The 23,809-nt window shown below is 47.8% G+C and overlaps 1 protein-coding gene across 6 annotated transcripts in view; it reads right to left on the bottom strand.

Moving 5' to 3' along the window:
* Positions 1–23,809, bottom strand: part of LOC309889555 (protein FAM219A-like) — a gene marked incomplete at its 5' end in the record, with an annotated part of 126,723 nt that overhangs the window by 61,974 nt on the left and 40,940 nt on the right. For 3 of the 6 annotated variants that reach the window (XM_082782408.1, XM_082782409.1, XM_082782410.1), the window contains one exon: positions 8,268–8,367. In XM_082782408.1, the coding sequence (XP_082638534.1) occupies positions 8,268–8,367 (100 nt within the window). The remainder of the gene's footprint in view (positions 1–8,267; positions 8,368–23,809) is intronic. The other 3 variants (XM_082782411.1, XM_082782412.1, XM_082782413.1) reach the window with 1 other exon arrangement.

Here is a 23,809-nt window from a genome sequence, read left to right as displayed (position 1 = left end):
TGAAACCAGGACATCTATCCACCCCTTATTCCATACCATTTATGTCATGCTCAGGTTACACTCTTTTCCATACATTCTAATTAGTCACCTATAGTAGTCATGGTAGTGATAACATATAGTATTATATAGTAATTAACATGGTACATTTCAGTTCATGGGCTATTCTCACCCAGTATTAAATCTCCTTGAGGTACACACCGGACCTCTCCGTTCTTTTGCATCACCCACCAAGTGTATCCAGGTCCCTGAGCAAAAACAATTCCACGAATGGGTTTGCCTTTTCCTGAGGCGGGAGTAGCCCAGACTGTTTTACCCAGCATATTTCTTACATGCACTACAGGAACTTTATCCCCATCTACAGTACGTAACAGGTTTGATTGGGCAGGTCCAGCTCGGTTGGCAGATCCCCTAGTATTGACTAACCAGGTGGCCTTTGCGAAATGCGTATCCCGATTTTTGAATGTCCCAGCGCCCATTGCTTTCAATGTAGTCTTTAACAGTCCGTTGTATCGTTCAACTTTCCCGGAGGCTGGTGCATGATAGGGGATGTGATACACCCACTCAATACCATGTTCTTTGGCCCAAGTGTCTATAAGGTTGTTTCGGAAATGAGTTCCATTGTCTGACTCTATTCTTTCTGGGGTACCATGTCGCCATAGGACTTGCTTTTCAAGGCCCAGGATAGTGTTCCGGGCGGTGGCATGAGGCACAGGATATGTTTCCAGCCATCCGGTGGTTGCTTCCACCATTGTAAGTACGTGGCGCTTGCCATTGCGAGTTTGAGGGAATGTGATGTAATCAATCTGCCAGGCCTCTCCATATTTATATTTCAGCCATCGTCCTCCATACCAAAGAGGCTTTGACCGTTTGGCTTGCTTGATTGCAGCGCATGTTTCACAGTCATGAATAACCTGTGCTATAGCGTCCATGGTCAGGTCCACCCCTCGATCACGAGTCCATCTGTATGTTGCATCTCTACCTTGATGGCCTGAGGTGTCATGGGCCCATCGGGCTATAAATAATTCACCTTTACGCTGCCAATCCAGGTCCACCTGAGCTACTTCAATCTTAGCAGCCTGATCCACCTGCTGGTTGTTTTGATGTTCTTCAGTAGCCCCATTCTTGGGCACATGAGCATCTATGTGGCGTACTTTCACAGCCAGGTTCTCTACCAGAGCAGCAATATCTTGCCACAATGCAGCAGCCCAGATGGGTTTGCCCCTACGCTGCCAGTTGTTTTGCTTCCATTGCTGTAACCATCCCCACAGGGCATTTGCTACCATCCATGAATCGGTGTAGAGATAGAGAACTGGCCATTTTTCTCGTTCAGCAATGTCTAAAGCCAGCTGAATGGCCTTCACTTCTGCAAACTGACTCGATTCACCTTCTCCCTCAGCAGCTTCTGCAACTTGTCGTGTAGGACTCCATACAGCAGCCTTCCATCTCCGATGCTTCCCCACAATACGACAGGACCCATCAGTGAACAGGGCATATTTCTTCTCATTTTCTGGTAACTGGTTGTACAGTGGGGCTTCTTCAGCACGACCCACCTCCTCTGATGATGATATTCCAAAGTATTTGCCTTCTGGCCAGTCCATAATCACTTCCAAGATTCCTGGGCGGCTGGGGTTTCCTATTCGAGCCCGCTGAGTAATCAGTGCAACCCACTTGCTCCATGTAGCATCAGTTGCATGATGCGTAGAAGAGACCCTTCCCTTGAACATCCAGCCTAGTACCGGCAGTTGGGGTGCTAGGAAGAGCTGCGCTTCAGTACCGACCACCTCCGAAGCAGATCAAAATCCTTCATATGCTGCCAATATCTCCTTTTCAGTTGGAGTATAGTGGGCCTCAGATCCTCTGTATCCCCGACTCCAAAACCCCAGGGGCCGACCTCGAGTTTCCCCAGGTTCTTTCTGCCAGAGGCTCCAGGTGGGGCCGTTCTCCCCGGCTGCAGTGTAGAGCACATTCTTTACATCTGGTCCTGTTCGAACTGGCCCAAGGGCTACTGCATGGACTATTTCCTGCTTGATTTGTTCAAAGGCTTGTCGTTGTTCAGGGCCCCATTCAAACTCATTCTTCTTACGGGTTACTTGGTAGAGCGGGTTTACAATCAGACTGTAATTTGGGATGTGCATTCTCCAAAACCCCACAACACCTAGGAAAGTCTGTGTTTCTTTTTTGTTAGTTGGTGGAGACATAGCTGTTATTTTGTTGATCACATCCATTGGGATTTGACGACGTCCATCTTGCCATTTTATTCCTAAAAACTGGATCTCTCGTGCAGGTCCTCTGACTTTATTTTTTTTTATGGCAAAACCAGCTTTCAGAAGGATTTGGACTATTTTCTTCCCTTTCTCGAAAACTTCCTCTGCTGTGTCACCCCACACAATAATGTCATCGATGTACCGCAGGTGTTCAGGAGCTTCCCCCTGCTCTAGCGCAGACTGGATAAGCCCATGGCAAATGGTAGGGCTGTGTTTCCACCCCTGGGGCAGCCGATTCCAAATATATTGGACTCCCCTCCAAGTGAAGGCAAATTGTGGCCTGCACTCTGCTGCTAGAGGGATGGAGAAAAATGCATTAGCGATATCAGTTGTGGCGTACCACTTGGCTGCCTTCGATTCAAGTTCGTACTGAAGTTCCAGCATGTCCGGCACTGCAGCGCTCAGTGGTGGCATCACTTCGTTCAGGCCACGATAGTCCACTGTTAGTCTCCACTCGCCATTAGACTTTCGCACTAGCCATATGGGACTATTGAAAGGTGAATGAGTCTTGCTGATCACTCCTTGGCTCTCCAATTGACGAATTAGCTTATGGATGGGAATCAGGGAGTCTCGGTTAGTGCGATATTGCCGCCGGTGCACAGTTGTGGTAGCGATTGGCACTTGCTGTTCTTCGACCCTCAGCAACCCCACAACAGAGGGGTCCTCTGAGAGACCAGGCAAGGTAGATAATTGTTTAATGCCCTCTGTCTCTAAGGCAGCTGTACCAAAAGCCCACCGGAACCCTTTTGGGTCCTTGAAATATCCTCTTCTAAGATAGTCTATGCCAAGGATACATGGAGCATCCCGGGCCAGTCACAATGCGGTGCTTTTCCCACTCATTCCCAGTCAGACTCACTTCAGCCTCCAATACAGTCAACTGCTGAGATCCCCCTGTCACTCCACAAATACAGATGGGCTCTGGACCTTTATAGCTCGATGGCATTACAGTACATTGTGCACCGGTGTCTACTAAAGCCTTATACTTCTGTGCGTCTGACGTGCCAGGCCATCGAATCCACACAGTCCAATAAACTCGATTGTCCCTTTCCTCCCCCTGGCTGGAGGCAGGGCCCCCCTAACCCTGGTCAGAATCTTCTTCGTTTCTGTGTTTGAAGGCCTGTCTGCTGGAAGTTGGAGCAGCAAACTTTTCAGAGAATCCCTTTTTCCTGATTGTTTTCTTTTGCAACTCACGTACCCGTGACTCTAGGGTCGCGGTAGATTTTCCATCCCATTTTCTCATGTCCTCTCCGTGGTCTCGTAAGTAAAACCACAGGGTAGCACGGGGTGAGTACCCACAATATCGTCTTCCTTGTGTGGATGAACGCCTACCCCTGATAGCTGAGACACTGCTTTGTACAGGTGAGGAGGAAAATAATCTTTCTTCAAGTTGGTGAACCTTTTCAGAAAGTTTCTCCACAGCTGAGACGCAGGCCTGTAAGGAAGAGGAGAGACTTTCTTCGTACTGCCGGAGTTGTTTAGCCACTTCATCCACTGTGGGTTCCTCATCCTCTTTCCAGGCATTATTGCCAATGAGCTGGCATATGATGATGGTGCACTCCGTACAAACTTCCGCCACATGGGTCGCGTACACCTGACTTCATCTGGATCTTTGGATGTTTGTCTGAGGTCTGGATTGTCATAAATCACCTCCCGTACGGCTAATTCCCTCAGGTACTGGATTCCCTTCTCCATAGTGGTCCACTTGCCTGGTAGTCATAAAAGTTCTTCCTTGAAAGGATACCTTTCCCTCACAGCTGAGAGGAGACGCCTCCAGAGGCTGTGAGATTGTGCTCCATCTGCAATTGCTTTGTCAATGCCTGTGTCTCTAGCAAGGGATCCCAGTCGCTTGGCTTCCCTGCCCTCTAATTCCACACAATTGGCTCCAGTGTCCCAGCATCGCAGCAGCCAGGTGACAATCTGCTCACCTATACAGCGACCAAAATCTTTTCGCACATCTCGTAACTCACGCTCATTTAGGCTTCAGGTAGTTACTGTTGATTTTTTGGCATCCTCATCTTCCTCCCCTTAATCCATGATGGCCCAGTGTCGTCGTCGTCTCCGTCGTCTCTATACCTAGATTTGGCAGAAGACTCTCTGCGTTCTAAACGACCTGAATCTCTATACCATTTTTTCACCTTCTCTACAGGGGCAGCTTGCACTGCTACTGCTCGTTTCTCTGACCTTGTTACAGGGTCTGCCACAGAGGTTGGAATACCCTCTGCAGGGTCAACTTGCACTGCTACAGCTCTTTTCTCTGACCCAGCCACAGGAGCTGGAGCGGCTGCAGGAGCTGGAGCAGCTGCAGGAACCGGAGCTGGAGCAGCTGCAGGAGCTGGAACTGGTGCGGCTGCAGGAGCTGGAACTGGAGCGGCTGCAGGAACCGGAGCTGGAGTGGCTGCAGGAGCTGGAAGTGGAGCGGCTGCAGGAGCTGGGACTGGAGCAGCTGCAGGAACCGGAGCTGGAGCGGCTGCAGGAACTGGAGCTGGAGCGGCTGCAGGAGCTGGGACTGGAGCAGCTGCAGGAGCTGGAACTGGAGTGGCTTCAGGAACTGGAGCTGGAGTGGCTGCAGGAGCTGGGATTGGAGCATCTGCAGGAGCTGGGACTGGAGCGGCTGCAGAGTCCACCGTAGGGGTCACAGTGGCCGTTGGATCTGTCACAGGGCTTGGAGTGGCCGCAGGGTCTGTTACTAAATTGATAGCAGTATCAATGGCAGCTCGATAGGCATGAGCCAGGCCCCAGCATGTTACAATAATTTGTGTTACTTTGGAACTGCCAGAATCGCGACACCTTTTTTTCAAGCATTCTGCCAGTTTTTGAGGATTTTGCAATTGTTCAGGGGTGAATTTCCAAAACACTGGGGGTGCCAACTGCTCTAGATGCCTGCCCATATCCTCCCATACTCCCTGCCACCCACAACTATACTGCCTCCGGGCAGATCTCCGGATGAGCTTCCTAAGTAGTTGTTTAACTTTAAGCAGAATCTGAAGTGCTTTCAGGAGGCAGAACAACAAGACTATGCTGGTCTGAGTATCCCAAGGATATTCAATATCTTGGAGAGCTATTGTAATAAACTCGGAGGATAAGAGGGTGGTGAAGGAGGAAGGAAGAGTGATCCAGGAGCATACAGGGGTGGTGAAGGAGAAAGGGAGAGTAATCAAGTAAGAAAAATTATCTTTCCCTTTCCCCTCCACAGATTGACTCCCTAATGAGAAAAGGCAACAGATATAATTGCTAATAGTTTCCAAAAAAAAGTTTCCAAAGTATAGAATCAAAGATGTTACTGAGTACAAATACCAGGTTAGAGTCATGGCCAGATATTTCATCATCTCATAAGCCACTGATACAACACACAGTACCATAATGGTCTGAAACCAGGGCCCGGAGAGGATAAACAACATGACAGAGAGCACATACAGAAAATAACGTGCAATAATACTCAATTTGGTAAACAGGCGCAGCAGAGTTGAGATTAAAGCAATCAGCATTATGACAAGTGACTATTAAGCAGGTCTAATACTTATACCAATTTTAGTTTAACACACTCTGGTCAGATCTGCCGTTATCTCAACCTTTCGTGCCCCACGTTGGGTGCCAAAAAGACTGTCGTGGTTTAACCCAGCTGGCAGCTAAACACCACGCAGCCGTTCGCTCACCCTCCCCCCTCCCTCTCTGGGACGGGGGAGAGAAATGGAAAATGAAGCCTGTGAGTTGAGATAAAGACAGTTTAATAAGACAGGAAAATAATAATAATAATAATAATAATAATAATAATAATAATAATAATAATAATAATAATAATAATAATACAATGATGATAATAGTACTACTAATAATAATATGTACAAACAAGTGATGCACAATGCAATTGCTCACCACCCGCTGACCGATGCCCAGCCTAACCCCGAGCAGTCCGGCCCCCTCCCCCCGGCTAGCCACCCCTATATATTGTTTAGCATGACGTCAGATGGTATGGAATACCCCTTTGGCTAGTTTGGGTCACCTGTCCTGGGTCTGTCCCCTCCCAGCTCTTACTGCACCCCCAGCCTGCCTGTTGGCAGGACAGAGCAAAAGGCTGAGGTGTCCTTGGCTCGGTATAAGCACTGCTCTGCAACAATTAAACCATCGGGGTGTTATCAGCACTCTTCTCATCCTAAGCCAAAACACAGCATTCCACCAGCTACCAGGAAGAAAATTAATTCTGTTCTAACTGAAACCAGGACAGTTATAGATCTATTTTAAATTACCTTTACATTTAATTTGCATGAATTGAACTTATTATCTCTGAATCCAAATCTATTTCTGATGATCAGCTCTTCTATAATGTCCTCATGTGTTACCAAAGCCAAGTATAGAATAGCACCATTTTCTGTCACATTAGTGAATCTCTGGAGGATATCTTTATTGTCTAGAAATGCAAGAATGTCTTGGATCTACCAATAATAGTATCAATTGCTCTCCAACCTAATTCCTGATGTTAAATTATCCAAAACAGCTACTGCAGTAGCAATTACCTCTCTAATAACATTACAGAACTCTTTAGGTAGTGAAAAAGGAACCTGATGGCATATGGAATGCGGGCAGTGATTATCTTTTACCAAACTGAGTTGAGTTGTCATTAACACTGCTTTCTGCCTTTTCCTGAAAAGCAGCTGCCAGTTTTAGAGTACTTATGATTGCTGTTGCAGGACAGATCTACTGTCCCAATGCACTTGGTCATATCCTCTATCAATAGTTCAAGGTCTTCCACTTTGCTGCATAACCTTGCTGCATTTGCACATACAACTTTGTCTTTTCCTCCCTAGTCACTCTTTCTTCAAGATCATTATTCAACTACTTTTTCACTTTGCTGTCCATGGACCTAGTCTACAAAATTCCTTTATGCACTGCAATGACCAGATTTGTCTATTATTCAATCTCCCATATACTCCATCAGAGCCTTGAGAATGCACAAGTGCTTCCAGCCTTTTCTGAGTGTTTCTTTAAGGCTTCTCTTACCAATGAAGCCAACACCACTCTTTGCAGTAGTACTGTAGGTCCTTGAGTTAAACCTACCTATTGACAAGATCTCTTCATAACCACATAACAATGCTCACACTTTCCCAAATCTTGTTCAGACTTTAGCTGTCTGCTGAACTTCCCTGTCACTTATTTGGTAGTGTCCGGAGCTATGCCACTGAACATCTGGGCATCCACTTTTTTTCAGAGCCTTCCCTGACATGGCACAGTCAACCTCAATCATCTCTAGCAGTATCTCATCAATGTCATTTATTCTAATGTGAAGGACAACTAGGGACTGCTTTCTGCTCCTATCTGGAAATTTTCCAGACCATTTTTTACCCATGCTCTAAGCAAAAAGCACACTATTCCTTTGACATGTCCTTTGTCAGGGTCTTGAGTCTGTATGGCACAACAGCGGCTCAGGTTTTGGAAGCAGGATGGCAATGTGTGGATTGCTGTCCTCTTGTAAGCATCAGCTTTATGAGGAAGCAGTGTATTGTGCTAATACATGCTGCTGCTTCCAGAACTTCAGAAATACTGCTCAGAAATAGCATGAGCATTTCTTTGTGAACCATTACAAACCCACAGTCCCTCCACCTCACAACAACACAACTCTGTCTTTTCCTGGTAATGGTCCAAGTCTCTGTTCCTCTCCCTTTTGTTTGCAGTCATCCTGGCCTCTTCTTTTTACAGTCCTTCTATATTATCTTCATTCTTTTTCTGGCCAAGCCTTAATCTTAGCTTGATGAAAATCTGTGAGTTTAAAAAGCTAAGCCTTCCTTTTGAAGAAGACCTCTACCACAGCCCAAGACAAAGCGTCCTTCAACGTTCGTAGGTCAGTTCCCTGAGCAGTGGAATCACACTGATAAACTGCTCTGTGAGATTTCTGAGCTGAGCTGGCACATTCAGTCATATAAATGGAGATCTGCTTATGATCCCACTAGCACCTCAACATATTACAGACCCTAGATTCAGCCTTCTCATTCTTCATCAGCAAAGACTCACCTAATTTCACTTGGAGTGGGGGAGGCTTATAGTTCATGGCTACAGTCTCTCCCTCTCTCGTATCACAATCTCTGTCCGAAATAGATGCAGCTGTTGGATCCTGTGGAGATAGAAAATGAAACAGAACAGAACGGTTTAGCTAAAAGTTATGCAGTCACTTCTCTAACTGACTATTAGGCTAGTCCATCCCCACACACGTTCAGAGGGAGCAGAGAGTATGCTGGTGTTTCAAATGGCTGAAACCTAGGGGAAAATCACATAACTCTGGAAGTATGTTTAGTATGTTTAAAGTATTTCTGGAAATGCCAGATTTCAACATCAGACACATGATAGATGATATTGGGAATATAATATGGAGGGTGGGTCACCAGATCAAATTCAGCCCGGGCTGGCAATAGTCCCAAGCCATTTTCATATGATGACTCTTTGGTGTGTCGTATGAAACACACTACAGTTTCAACTGAGTTCTAAGTGGATCAGTCAACCTCGTGATTAAAACTAAAAAGTTCGTGACCAGCTGTGTAAGTCTGGCTCAAAAGGAATTAAGACCAAATGAAAAGGTGAATTCAATCTCCGGTTCATCTTGGAGAAGACTGAAGAAGCCTGTATTTCCCATACTGGACCTATTTTGTGGCAAAATGGGAAGATTTAATTTTAGTATCTGTCAGCACAGAAATTTTCACTGGAATCCCCCTAAAACAAAAGCTCCCAAAACTTATATCTGCTCCATCGTATACACTTGCAGACAACCTAATCCAGGTAGTGCTGTATTCAGTGTTACAGTGCATCAGAGCATTCACACAGAGATAAGCTACCAATTCACTTGGCTCCAGCACTGATGAAAGTATTTAAAATCCTTTCATGTCAAATTTCAAACCTGTTGGACCTATATCTATTTAGCACCACTGATTTTCCAATGTGTTCGCTTCTTCCCAGCTAGAAACTAAATTGAACATGCATATGTATATATACAAATATGGGTATATGAATTCTGATTTATAATAGGTACACCTGCACAGGGAAAAACATCCAGCATTAAGTCCAATATCTGACGAAACCATCACTTTGTAGAAATAGAACAAATCGTGAGAAACTAAATATCGATAAATACCACTCCAAAGTAGCTAATAATATTGTCCATCTCTCAGTTTCTGGAGATTTCTACAGATTTTCTAGTAAAAATGCAACCTATGATTTGGCGCTGACACCTGTATGCAATGCAAGTTATTGAAGCGCACCTGCGGGACAATGCAGTCATTGGTCCCAGCCAACATGGGTTCATGAGGGGTAGGTCCTGCCTAACAGATTTGATTTCCTTTTATGATAAGAAAACACGGTTGGAGCATTTTGCTCCTGAGGGATGGACCACGTGGTATGGACCCATATCTGGAGCAGTTCTGGAAGAGCTGCTGCCTGTGGGAAGCCCACGCCGGATCAGTTCACCAAGGACTGCATCCCATGGGAGGGACCCCACAGCACAGGGGACGAGAGTGACCTAGAAGGAGCGGCAGAGAAGAAGCGCTGTAGACTGACCATAATCCCCATTCCACCGTTCCCCTGCGCCGCTCGGGGGGAGGAGGTGGAAGAGGGTGGATGGGGAGGGAAGGTGCTTTTGGTTTCTTTCCTTTGTTTCTCACTTCTCTAGCTTGTTAGTAATTAGCAATAAATCCTACTGTCTCCCTATGCCGAGTCTGTTTTGCCTGTCACAATAATTGCTGCGTGATCTCCTTATCTCAACCTTTGAGCCCTTTTCATCGTATTTTCTCCCTGTTCCTCTTTGAGGAGGGGGATTGAGAGAGCGGTTGTGGTGGAGCTTGGCTGCCCACTCGAGAGGAACCACCACAGCACCACAGTACAAAAAGGATGTAAAACTGTTGAAGAGTGTCCAGAGGAGGGTGACGAAGATGGTGAAGGGCCTAGAGGGGAAGACATATGAGGAGCGGATGAGGTCACTGGGCCTGTTCAGCCTGGAGAAGAGGAGGCTGAGGGGGGACCTCATCGCGGTCTACAACTTCCTCATGAGAGGGAGTAGAGAGGCAGGTGACCTATCCTCTGTAAACACCAGTGATAGGACCCGCGGGAATGGTGTTAAGCTGAGGCAGGGGAAGTTTAGGCTGGACATCAGGAAGAGGTTCTTCACCGAGAGGGTGGTTGTACACTGGAACAGGCTCCCCAGTGAAGTAGTCACTGCACCAAGCCTGTCTGAATTTAAGAAGCGTTTGGACTGTTCACTTAGGCACATGGTCTAAACTTTTGGGCAGACCTGTGTGGTGCCAGGAGTTGGACTTGATGATCCTTATGGGTCCCTTCCAACTCGGGATATTCTATGATTCTGTGATTCTATGCAATGCAAGACAGTCAGTGAGTTTCAAAGCAAGGGACTGTTGCTCTTCTGTCACAGAAAGAAATCAGTCTGTGAGCTCAGTGAGTTCTCCTTCAGTCAGTAAGTTCTGAAGAAAAGGACCGAGGAGTCAAGTTGACAGGACACCAAGGACACCAAGTTGAAGGTGAATCAGCAATGAAGAGTAGAAGGGTAACAGCATTCTTCTACTTTAAACTACAAGTTTAAATGATCCTGAATGGGATGAGAAGGCGAATAGGGATCAGCCAGCCTTTATTTTCTACAACAAAGGGCTATCAAATGTTAACATGCAACAGCTGGAAACAAACTCGGTACTTCTACATACTACAGGTGACAGGCTACTGTGGATGCTAAAAGGGGCTCAGGAAAGGGTGAGATAAATGCATGGAAGGGATATCCATCAGGACTATCAAATACTAAAGAACTGCTGCCAGCTTAGGCAGCCCTAGAGGCACAGATCACTGGAGGGAGTGAACCAGGGAGGCAGGGCTCACCCAGTTCTCATTCTTACAGGGACACGATGAAGGGGTAGGTGAGGCCTTTAATCGGACTCGGAATAGTCATCCTTATTTTTTGTGTCAGAAGCTATTTTATGGTCTCAACTTCAGAATAGCTCCTCTGATTTCCTTGCAATATGTGATCTATCTCTCAAATGCCCAGCTGATGAATCAGTCCCTGGAGAGCTCGCTCCTTCCCCCACCACTGACTACCGAGCAACCACCGCTGTGGTGCACGGGCCAGGCCTGCTCCCTCTGAATTGCAAAACTGAACCAAAAGGACACTGATCTGGGCCAGAGACAGCGTCCCCAGCATGAGCGAGCCTTGTCTGTGGCACTGGCATAACCCTGGTTCTGCAGCAATGCGCAGGGCTCCGCATGAGCACGAGCACGACAGCATTCTTGTGGCTCAGCTGGAGCTGCCCCCTTGCCTCCGTGCATACTGAATGCACACATTTCTCTCTATAGTAAATCTACCCAGAGAAACATTTACTCGACTAATTAGTCCTTTGTTTGTGGATGCCTACAAGCAGACCGAGATTCACCATGTGCTTTTGCTACTGGAATTCACTTGTGGCTTTATCCTTTTTTACAAGCCTTCCTTAGACAATGCATTCAGCTTGGACCCCAGCATCAGGGCCACAGCTATGCGGTGTGACCTGTCCCAGGCCAGGTGATGTGATTTCTCTGCTCCCTGGGAGGCAAATAACACTCCCAATAAAAAGGCAAGTGGCTGCAGTGGCTCCAAAATGGCTCTGAGAAATTAATACATTTTAGGGTTTTTTTTTTGATTGTTTGGGGTTTTTTTGGCTGTTCCTGAGACCTCTTTATGCCTCCTAGGGAAAAAAAAAAAACAAAAACATTCAATCAGACTGCTGCATGAACATTTGGCTGGGGCCAGAGTTTAATCAAAGTTTTCTCCCCACATGCTCACAGCTTAATTGGGCATAGGTAACAGTAGCATTTGAATGGTGGGGCATTTCCTTATCATTTTTTTCTTCTTCTGGGCTCAACACAACAGACCATGAAAACTCTGCCTCCTGCTAGGTACAGCCACGTCCTGCAGTGAGTACAACGTGCCGTGTCTGAACATCAGAAATTAGTTCCAATGAACCTTCATGGTACAGCATCAGTGTGAATCCTTGGTATGCAGGAGCATGGAGAGGAGCTGAAACCACTTTAAACTTAAATCAGGGGGTGCCGAGTAGGGTTTTTGTTCTTTCTCTGTTCCACTCTTCTTCCCCTTTCCAGGTCAACAGTCTTTTTACTCTTACTGCCTGCCTCTCCCAGTAGCCCACACTGACTATGGGGAAGAATAACCCCAAACAGCCACCAAACTGCAGTGTTACACCCTGAGCAATGGAGCTGGGTGCAAATACACCCTTGAACCACCTTTGGAAAAGCAGCTTCCTTTCACATCCTTCACAGTCAACACCTCTGACATCTTGTGAGCTTAACAAGCCTGCACCACGACTCCTCTGGGACCCTAGTGCACGTGGAAGGGAATGGGCATGCAGTTTTTGTGGCCTTCAGCTGCCCCTTAAGAACAGGGCTGGTAACTGAGATGCCTCTACTTGCCCACCCTTCCAACCCTCAAGATCAGTCATTCTTGCAGTCACTAGAAGACATTCTCCACTCTGCTCTCCGTGGGGAATTCTGTGATCATTAAAGCAGCTCTGCTTTTTAATAAAGCAGAGGGGGAAGAGTGCCTACAGACAACATTCTCACCCTCTGATCTCACGGAAAGACCCAACATACAAGGCTGTACCCATCACTTCTCTCCTCAGTTCAGAGGCATCGGTCTGATTATCAGCAGCTAAATCATTATGATCTGGCTGCTCAAGAATATCATCCAGTTAGCTTTGTCTCTCTCCAATACAGGCTGCTGATGTGTGTTCTGTCTTCTGTCCAACTTAAAGATGCTGGAAGTCCTGGTACCAATGTGTGCGTTACGGCCTACAGCAAGCACTTGCAGCCCAGCAGACTCCTGCTTTCTGAAGCTGCCCATGTGGATCACATAGAAAGGGCCATGGAAAGGACAAGCCCAAGTGTTTTGCTTTTTTTTTTTTTTTTTCCCCACATAAAACAATGAGCTTGAAAATGTGATAGATGTTCTGTGCATGAGAAACTGACTTAGCACAAAAACAAGTGAGAAACTCATGCACCCCAAATGCAGGGTATACATTTGGGTCACTGAGAAGTTTCTATCATTCCCATGTTGTCATCCCAGGCTCCTGGGCTAGAACGTTGCTCCCGCTAATAGGTATTCACATCTTCAGTCTCTCTGCCCTGGGAACAGAAATCATATTGTGAAATATATTAATCTGATTCATGCCAATGTGGAACAATGCTAGGGCCTCATGATGAAATGTGACCTTCTGTCTTACATCACCTTGTATAACCACAAGTCCAAGAGAAACAGAGTGGTTAGTGTATATAGTTCTTGTATCTGGCAAAAGAATGGTCTAGCAGTTCATGTTGATAGAGGGTTTGAAAGGTAAACCTTGAGACTCGGGTCTGGAAGATAAGAGAATAGGGGTGAGTTTTTTGAGATAACTGCTGCCTATTGCACGAGACAACTTTCTGACATCCAGCCCAGAGACTACTAAATAAGGAGAGGGGGGAAGCTGAAGAACAACCAAAGGACAAAGCCTGGGAGGAAGACTACGAGCCTTCAGTATCAGCGACCCCCAGAGGGACCACCGGAGACTGATACGCATGCGTCCATGGGATGGTTCGGGTCCCGGGAAACTAATTATAATAACCCTGCCTTTTCCAAAAGTGGTGATGAATATGTATTAGCCTAGGAGCATAAAAACCAGCCGCCTGATGAAACTTGTGTGTGTCTTGGTGGAGCGGAGACTCCCGGCGCACCCAGCACTGTTTGCTTGCCTCCATTCGTTTAATAAATTGTAAACTTTAATTGCAATCCTATTTGGGACTCAGTCATTTATTACAATATGATACTTGCAGATTGGCTCTGCCTCAAGCTGTGACACACAAGGTTGTCCTGATGAATGTAGCTGTGGATGGCATGCTTGCGGAGAAGGGACTCTGATGTGCATAGGTAGGTATGTAAAAGCACAGACTCACAGTATTTTAGACAACAGACCTGAAGCCTCTAGGTACCACTACAATATAAACATGAAATATCTATAAGCATAGAGTATAAAACAAACAAACAAACAAAAAAAACACTGGGAACTGAGATGTACAAGATGTGCACAGATTTGTGTGATCTATGTGAGAAAGCATAAAAGTAGAGGGATAAAGGATGTGAGATTTATACTGAGTCAGGCCGAACAATGGTCAGTAACGGCATATTCTGGAAGAGAAAGGGAAGTGTCACAGAGGGATGTACGGCAGGAATGTAACCTGCAAACCTCATGAAAGAGTCTCTCATGCTCTCCTCTCTATCCCTTGGGCTTCAGCTTAAACATTCTGTTTTGGAGCCCATTATTTCAAGTAAGATGTTGTGGAGTAATTGCCTAAAGTGACTAGGAAACTTAAACTACTATTCACATTTTAAAGAAAATGTACAGCATTGAAGAGGCTTTCAGGGTAGGGTGTAGCTGCATTACCTGAGCATTCCCTAGGCTTCCAATCTTAGATGTTACCACACTAGGGGAACCTGGTGTGCTGACTCTATGAAACAGTACAGAGCGTAGAGCGGAGCGGAGACACCGCGGCTAGGCTCTGTGACAAGAGGGGGACTCGACTGTTCTGGTGCACACCGGGACCGAAAGCTGCACATTTGTTACCCTGAGCCGATGACCTGTCATGTTTTTGACAAAATGCTGTACTCTAGTGAACTTTTTCTCATTATAATATCATTATAATACAAAAAAACACACCTCCATCCCAAAAGCTACCCGCCTCCAAGGTGTGACCACCCCTCACTGAGCACGCGCCCTGAATTTCACAGAATCACAGAATTTCACAGAATTTTCTAGGTTGGAAGAGACCTCAAGATCATCGAGTCCAACCTCTGACCTAACACTAACAGTCCCCACTAAACCATTTCCCTAAGCTCTACATCTAAACGTCTTTTGAAGACTTCCAGGGATGGTGACTCCACCACTTCCCTGGGCAGCCTGTTCCAGTGCCTCACAACCCTTTCAGTGAAGAAGTTCTTCCTAACATCTAACCTAAAACTCCCCTGGCTCAACTTAAGCCCATTCCCCCTCGTCCTGTCACCAGGCACGTGGGAGAACAGGCCAACCCCCACCTCGCTACAGCCTCCTTTGAGGTACCCATAGAGAGCGATAAGGTCGCCCCTGAGCCTCCTCTTCTCCAGGCTGAACAAGCCCAGCTCCCTCAGCCGCTCCTCGTAGGACTTGTTCTCCAGGCCCCTCACCAGCTTCGTCGCCCTTCTCTGCACCCGCTCAAGCACCTCGATGTCCTTCTTGTAGCGAGGGGCCCAAAACTGAACACAGTACTCGAGGTGCGGCCTCACCAGAGCTGAGTACAGGGGGACGATCACCTCCCTAGCCCTGCTGGTCACACTGTTCCTGATACAAGCCAGGATGCCGTTGGCCTTCTTGGCCGCCTGAGCACACTGCTGGCTCATATTCAGCCGACTATCCACCATCACTCCCAGGTCCTTCTCTGCCTGGCAGCTCTCCAACCATTCCTCTCCCAGTCTGTAGCTCTGCTTGGGGTTATTGCGCCCCAGGTGCAGGACCCGGCACTTGGCCTTGTTGAACTTCATGCAGTTGACCTCAGCCCATCGGTGCAGCCTATCCAGATCCTCCTTGGAGCCTATACCTTTAAATACCTTTCTCGGAGCCTATACCTTTAAATAAAGACCAGAAAACTTTTCACAGAATCACAGAACTGAAGGGGTTGGAAGGGACCTCAAAAGATCATTGGGTCCAACCCCCCTGCCAAAGCAGGTTCCCTGGAGCAGGCTGTCCAGGTAGGCATCCAGACAGGCCTTGAATATCTCCAGAGAAGGAGACTCCACAACCTCCCTGGGCAGCCTGTTCCAGTGCTCCAGTCAACCTCACTGTGAAGAAGTTCTTTCGCATGTTGGTGCAGAACTTCCTGTGCTCTATCTTGTGACCATTACCCCTTGTCCTGTCCCCACAGACCACTGAAAAGAGGTTGGCCAAATCCCTCTGTCTCCCACACCTCAGGTATTTATACACATTGATGAGATCCCCTCTCAGTCTTCTTTTCTCCAGGCTGAACAGACCCAGGTCTCTCAGCCTTTCCTCATAGGGAAGATGCTCCAGGCCCCGTATCATCTTTCTGGCCCTCCGCTGGACTCTTTCCAGAAGATCCCTCTTTTTTGTACTGGGGAGCCCAGAACTGGACACAGTACCCCAGGTGAGGCCTGCCCAGGGCAGAGTAGAGGGGGAGGATCACCTCCCTTGACCTGCTGGCCACACTCCTTTTAATGCATGCCAGGATCTCATTGGCCCTCTTGGCCACCAGGGCACACTGCTGGCTCATGGTCAACCTGTCGTCCACCAGGACCCCCAGGTCCTTCTCCTCAGAGCTCCTCTCCAGCAGGTCGTCCCCCAGCCTGTACTGATAGATGTGATTGTTCCTTCCCAGGTGCAGGACTCTACACTTGCTCTTGTTAAGCCTCATTTGGTTTCTTCCTGACCAGCTCTCCAGCCTGTCCAGGTCTCGCTGAATGGCAGCACAGCCTTCTGTGGTGTCAGCCACTCCTCCCAGCTTTGTGTCATCGGCGTACTTGCTGAGGGCAGACACTATTCCCTCATCAAGGTCGTCGATGAAGATGTTGAACAAGACCGGACCCAGCACCGACCCCTGGGGAACACCGCTAGTCATAGGTCTCCAGCCAGACTCTGCGCTGCCGATCACCACCCTCTGAGCTCGGCCAGTCAGCCAGTTCTCAACCCACCTCACTGTCCACTCCTCTATCCCACACTTTCTCAGCTTTGCTATCAGGATGTCATGAGAGACAGTATTGAAAGCCTTGCTAAAGTCAAGGTAGATGACATCCACTGCTCTTCCCCCATCTACCCAGCTGGTGATGCCATCATAGAAAGCAACGAGGTCGGTCGAGCACGACTTCCCCTTGGTGAATCCATGCGGACTACTCCTCATAACCTTCTTCTCTTCCACTTGCTTGGAGATGGCATCCAGAACAAGCTGTTCCAACACCTTTCCAGGGACAGAGGTGAGACTGACTGGCCTGTAGTTTCCCGGATCCTCCTTCTTGCCCTTCTGGACGACTGGAATGACATTGGCTATCCTCCAGTCTTAAGGAACCTCTCCTGTTCTCCAGGACCTTTCAAAGATGATAGAGAGCAATTCGGCAATCACCTCTCCCAACATCTTCAGCACACGTGGATGCATCCCATCGGGACCCATGGATTTGTGTGCTTTGAGCCCACTCAGACGCTCCCGAACCACTCCCTTGTCAACAAGGGGGGAGATCTCCACTTCCCAGACTCTTTCTCCTTCCTCCAGGGTCAAGGAGTCCCGGGGGGGGGGTCCTTGAAACAAAGACTGAGGCAAAGAAAGCACTCAGTATCTCCGCCTTCTCAATGTCTCCCATTACCAGGATACCCCCCTTGTTCAGCAAAGGACCTACATTATCCCTAGTCTTCCTTTTACTGTTTACATATGTCGTGGTTTAACCCAGCCGGCAGCTAAATACCACACAGCCGTTCGCTCACCCTCCCCCCTCCCTCTCTGGGACGGGGGAGAGAAATGGAAAGTGAAGCCCGTGAGTTGAGATAAAGACAGTTTAATAAGACAGGAAAATAATAATAACAAAATAATAATAACAATAATAATAATAAAAATAATACAATGGTGATAATAGGAAAGTAATAATAATATGTACAAACAAGTGATGCACAATGCAATTGCTTACCACCCGCTGACCGATGCCCAGCCTAACCCCGAGCAGTCCGGCCCCCTCCCCCGGCTAGCCACCCCTATATATTGTTTAGCATGACGTCAGATGGTATGGAATACCCCTTTGGCTAGTTTGGGTCACCTGTCCTGGGTCTGTCCCCTCCTAGCTCTTACTGCACCCCCAGCCTGCCTGTTGGCAGGACAGAGCAAGAAGCTGAGGTGTCCTTGGCTTGGTATAAGCACTGCTCTGCAACAATTAAACCATCGGGGTGTTATCAGCACTCTTCTCATCCTAAGCCAAAACACAGCATTCCACCAGCTACCAGGAAGAAAATTAATTCTGTTCTAACTGAAACCAGGACATCTATCCACCCCTTATTCCATACCATTTATGTCATGCTCAGGTTACACTCTTTTCCATACATTCTAATTAGTCACCTATAGTAGTCATGGTAGTGATAACATATAGTATTATATAGTAATTAACATGGTACATTTCAGTTCATGGGCTATTCTCACCCAGTATTAAATCTCCTTGAGGTACACACCGGACCTCTCCGTTCTTTTGCATCACCCACCAAGTGTATCCAGGTCCCTGAGCAAAAACAATTCCACGAATGGGTTTGCCTTTTCCTGAGGCGGGAGTAGCCCAGACTGTTTTACCCAGCATATTTCTTACATGCACTACAGGAACTTTATCCCCATCTACAGTACGTAACAGGTTTGATTGGGCAGGTCCAGCTCGGTTGGCAGATCCCCTAGTATTGACTAACCAGGTGGCCTTTGCGAAATGCGTATCCCGATTTTTGAATGTCCCAGCGCCCATTGCTTTCAATGTAGTCTTTAACAGTCCGTTGTATCGTTCAACTTTCCCGGAGGCTGGTGCATGATAGGGGATGTGATACACCCACTCAATACCATGTTCTTTGGCCCAAGTGTCTATAAGGTTGTTTCGGAAATGAGTTCCATTGTCTGACTCTATTCTTTCTGGGGTACCATGTCGCCATAGGACTTGCTTTTCAAGGCCCAGGATAGTGTTCCGGGCGGTGGCATGAGGCACAGGATATGTTTCCAGCCATCCGGTGGTTGCTTCCACCATTGTAAGTACGTGGCGCTTGCCATTGCGAGTTTGAGGGAATGTGATGTAATCAATCTGCCAGGCCTCTCCATATTTATATTTCAGCCATCGTCCTCCATACCAAAGAGGCTTTGACCGTTTGGCTTGCTTGATTGCAGCGCATGTTTCACAGTCATGAATAACCTGTGCTATAGCGTCCATGGTCAGGTCCACCCCTCGATCACGAGTCCATCTGTATGTTGCATCTCTACCTTGATGGCCTGAGGTGTCATGGGCCCATCGGGCTATAAATAATTCACCTTTACGCTGCCAATCCAGGTCCACCTGAGCTACTTCAATCTTAGCAGCCTGATCCACCTGCTGGTTGTTTTGATGTTCTTCAGTAGCCCCATTCTTGGGCACATGAGCATCTATGTGGCGTACTTTCACAGCCAGGTTCTCTACCCGAGCAGCAATATCTTGCCACAATGCAGCAGCCCAGATGGGTTTGCCCCTACGCTGCCAGTTGTTTTGCTTCCATTGCTGTAACCATCCCCACAGGGCATTTGCTACCATCCATGAATCGGTGTAGAGATAGAGAACTGGCCATTTTTCTCGTTCAGCAATGTCTAAAGCCAGCTGAATGGCCTTCACTTCTGCAAACTGACTCGATTCACCTTCTCCCTCAGCAGCTTCTGCAACTTGTCGTGTAGGACTCCATACAGCAGCCTTCCATCTCCGATGCTTCCCCACAATACGACAGGACCCATCAGTGAACAGGGCATATTTCTTCTCATTTTCTGGTAACTGGTTGTACAGTGGGGCTTCTTCAGCACGACCCACCTCCTCCTCTGATGATATCCCAAAGTATTTGCCTTCTGGCCAGTCCATAATCACTTCCAAGATTCCTGGGCGGCTGGGGTTTCCTATTCGAGCCCGCTGAGTAATCAGTGCAACCCACTTGCTCCATGTAGCATCAGTTGCATGATGCGTAGAAGAGACCCTTCCCTTGAACATCCAGCCTAGTACCGGCAGTTGGGGTGCTAGGAGGAGCTGCGCTTCAGTACCGACCACCTCCGAAGCAGATCAAAATCCTTCATATGCTGCCAATATCTCCTTTTCAGTTGGAGTATAGTGGGCCTCAGATCCTCTGTATCCCCGACTCCAAAACCCCAGGGGCCGACCTCGAGTTTCCCCAGGTTCTTTCTGCCAGAGGCTCCAGGTGGGGCCGTTCTCCCCGGCTGCAGTGTAGAGCACATTCTTTACATCTGGTCCTGTTCGAACTGGCCCAAGGGCTACTGCATGGACTATTTCCTGCTTGATTTGTTCAAAGGCTTGTCGTTGTTCAGGGCCCCATTCAAACTCATTCTTCTTACGGGTTACTTGGTAGAGCGGGTTTACAATCAGACTGTAATTTGGGATGTGCATTCTCCAAAACCCCACAACACCTTGGAAAGTCTGTGTTTCTTTTTTGTTAGTTGGTGGAGACATAGCTGTTATTTTGTTGATCACATCCATTGGGATTTGACGACGTCCATCTTGCCATTTTATTCCTAAAAACTGGATCTCTCGTGCAGGTCCTTTGACTTTATTTTTTTTTATGGCAAAACCAGCTTTCAGAAGGATTTGGACTATTTTCTTCCCTTTCTCGAAAACTTCCTCTGCTGTGTCACCCCACACAATAATGTCATCGATGTACCGCAGGTGTTCAGGAGCTTCCCCCTGCTCTAGCGCAGACTGGATAAGCCCATGGCAAATGGTAGGGCTGTGTTTCCACCCCTGGGGCAGCCGATTCCAAATATATTGGACTCCCCTCCAAGTGAAGGCAAATTGTGGCCTGCACTCTGCTGCTAGAGGGATGGAGAAAAATGCATTAGCGATATCAGTTGTGGCGTACCACTTGGCTGCCTTCGATTCAAGTTCGTACTGAAGTTCCAGCATGTCCGGCACTGCAGCGCTCAGTGGTGGCGTCACTTCGTTCAGGCCACGATAGTCCACTGTTAGTCTCCACTCGCCATTAGACTTTCGCACTAGCCATATGGGACTATTGAAAGGTGAATGAGTCTTGCTGATCACTCCTTGGCTCTCCAATTGACGAATTAGCTTATGGATGGGAATCAGGGAGTCTCGGTTAGTGCGATATTGCCGCCGGTGCACAGTTGTGGTAGCGATTGGCACTTGCTGTTCTTCGACCCTCAGCAACCCCACAACAGAGGGGTCCTCTGAGAGACCAGGCAAGGTAGATAATTGTTTAATGCCCTCTGTCTCTAAGGCAGCTGTACCAAAAGCCCACCGGAACCCTTTTGGGTCCTTGAAATATCCTCTTCTAAGATAGTCTATGCCAAGGATACATGGAGCATCCCGGGCCAGTCACAATGCGGTGCTTTTCCCACTCATTCCCAGTCAGACTCACTTCAGCCTCCAATACAGTCAACTGCTGAGATCCCCCTGTCACTCCACAAATACAGATGGGCTCTGGACCTTTATAGCTCGATGGCATTACAGTACATTGTGCACCGGTGTCTACTAAAGCCTTATACTTCTGTGCGTCTGACGTGCCAGGCCATCGAATCCACACAGTCCAATAAACTCGATTGTCCCTTTCCTCCCCCTGGCTGGAGGCAGGGCCCCCCTAACCCTGGTCAGAATCTTCTTCGTTTCTGTGTTTGAAGGCCTGTCTGCTGGAAGTTGGAGCAGCAAACTTTTCAGAGAATCCCTTTTTCCTGATTGTTTTCTTTTGCAACTCACGTACCCGTGACTCTAGGGTCGCGGTAGATTTTCCATCCCATTTTCTCATGTCCTCTCCGTGGTCTCGTAAGTAAAACCACAGGGTAGCACGGGGTGAGTACCCACAATATCGTCTTCCTTGTGTGGATGAACGCCTACCCCTGATAGCTGAGACACTGCTTTGTACAGGTGGGGAGGAAAATAATCTCTCTTCAAGTTGGTGAACCTTTTCAGAAAGTTTCTCCACAGCTGAGACGCAGGCCTGTAAGGAAGAGGAGAGACTTTCTTCGTACTGCCGGAGTTGTTTAGCCACATCATCCACTGTGGGTTCCTCATCCTCTTTCCAGGCATTATTGCCAATGAGCTGGCATATGATGATGGTGCACTCCGTACAAACTTCCGCCACATGGGTCGTGTACACCTGACTTCATCTGGATCTTTGGATGTTTGTCTGAGGTCTGGATCGTCATAAATCACCTCCCGTACGGCTAATTCCCTCAGGTACTGGATTCCCTTCTCCATAGTGGTCCACTTGCCTGGTAGTCATAAAAGTTCTTCCTTGAAAGGATACCTTTCCCTCACAGCTGAGAGGAGACGCCTCCAGAGGCTGTGAGATTGTGCTCCATCTGCAATTGCTTTGTCAATGCCTGTGTCTCTAGCAAGGGATCCCAGTCGCTTGGCTTCCCTGCCCTCTAATTCCACACAATTGGCCCCAGTATCCCAGCATCGGAGCAGCCAGGTGACAAGCTGCTCACCTATACAGCGACCAAAATCTTTTCGCACATCTCGTAACTCACGCTCGTTTAGGCTTCGGGTAGTTACTGTTGATTTTTTGGCATCCTCATCTTCCTCCCCTTAATCCATGATGGCCCAGTGTCGTCGTCGTCTCCGTCGTCTCTATACCTAGATTTGGCAGAAGACTCTCTGCGTTCTAAACGACCTGAATCTCTATACCGTTTTTTCACCTTCTCTACAGGGGCAGCTTGCACTGCTACTGCTCGTTTCTCTGACCTTGTTACAGGGTCTGCCACAGAGGTTGGAATACCCTCTGCAGGGTCAACTTGCACTGCTACAGCTCTTTTCACTGACCCAGCCACGGGAGCTGGAGCGGCTGCAGGAGCTGGAGCAGCTGCAGGAACCGGATTTGGAGCGGCTGCAGGAACTGGAGTTGGAGCAGTTGCAGGAGCTGGAACTGGAGCAGCTGCAGGAGCTGGAACAGGAGTGGCTGCAGGAGCTGGAACAGGAGTGGCTGCAGGAGCTGGGACTGGAGCGGCTGCAGAGTCCACCGTAGGGTTCACAGTGGCCGTTGGATCTGTCACAGGGCTTGGAGTGGCCGCAGGGTCTGTCACTAAGTTGATAGCAGTATCAATGGCAGCTCGATAGGCATGAGCCAGGCCCCAGCATGTTACAATGATTTGTGTTACTTTGGAACTGCCAGAATCATGACACATTTTTTCAATCATTCTGCCAGTTTTTGAGGATTTTGCAGTTGTTCAGGGGTGAATTTCCAAAACACTGGGGGTGCCAACTGCTCTAGATGCTTGCCCATATCCTCCCATACTCCCTGCCACCCACAACTATACTGCCTCCGGGCAGATCTCCGGATGAGCTTCCTAAGTAGTTGTTTAACTTTAAGCAGAATCTGAAGCGCATTCAGGAGGCAGAACAACAAGACTATGCTGGTCTGAGTATCCCAAGAATATTCAATATCTTGGAGAGCTATTCTAACAAGCTCGGAGGATAAGAGGGTGGTGAAGGAGGAAGGGAGAGTAATCCAGGAGGATACAGGGGTGGTGAAGGAGAAAGGGAGAGTAATCAAGTAAGAAAAAATATCTTCCCCTTTCCCCTCCACAGATTGACTCCCTAATGGAAAAAAACAATAGGTATAATTGCTAATAGTTTCCAAGATACAGTTTCCAAACTACAGAGTCGACGATGTTACTGAGTACAAATACCAAGTTAGAGTCATGACCAGATATCTCATCGTCTCATAAGCCATTGCTACAACACTCAGTACCATAATGGTCTGAAACCAGGGCCCGGAGAGGATAAACAACAT

This window comes from Aythya marila (genome assembly GCF_965140915.1).
Source record: "Aythya marila genome assembly, chromosome: W".
NCBI classification, from domain to species: Eukaryota; Metazoa; Chordata; class Aves; order Anseriformes; family Anatidae; genus Aythya; species Aythya marila.
Note: the sequence above shows the minus strand (reverse complement) of the source record. Positions and strands in the feature narration are given on the sequence as shown.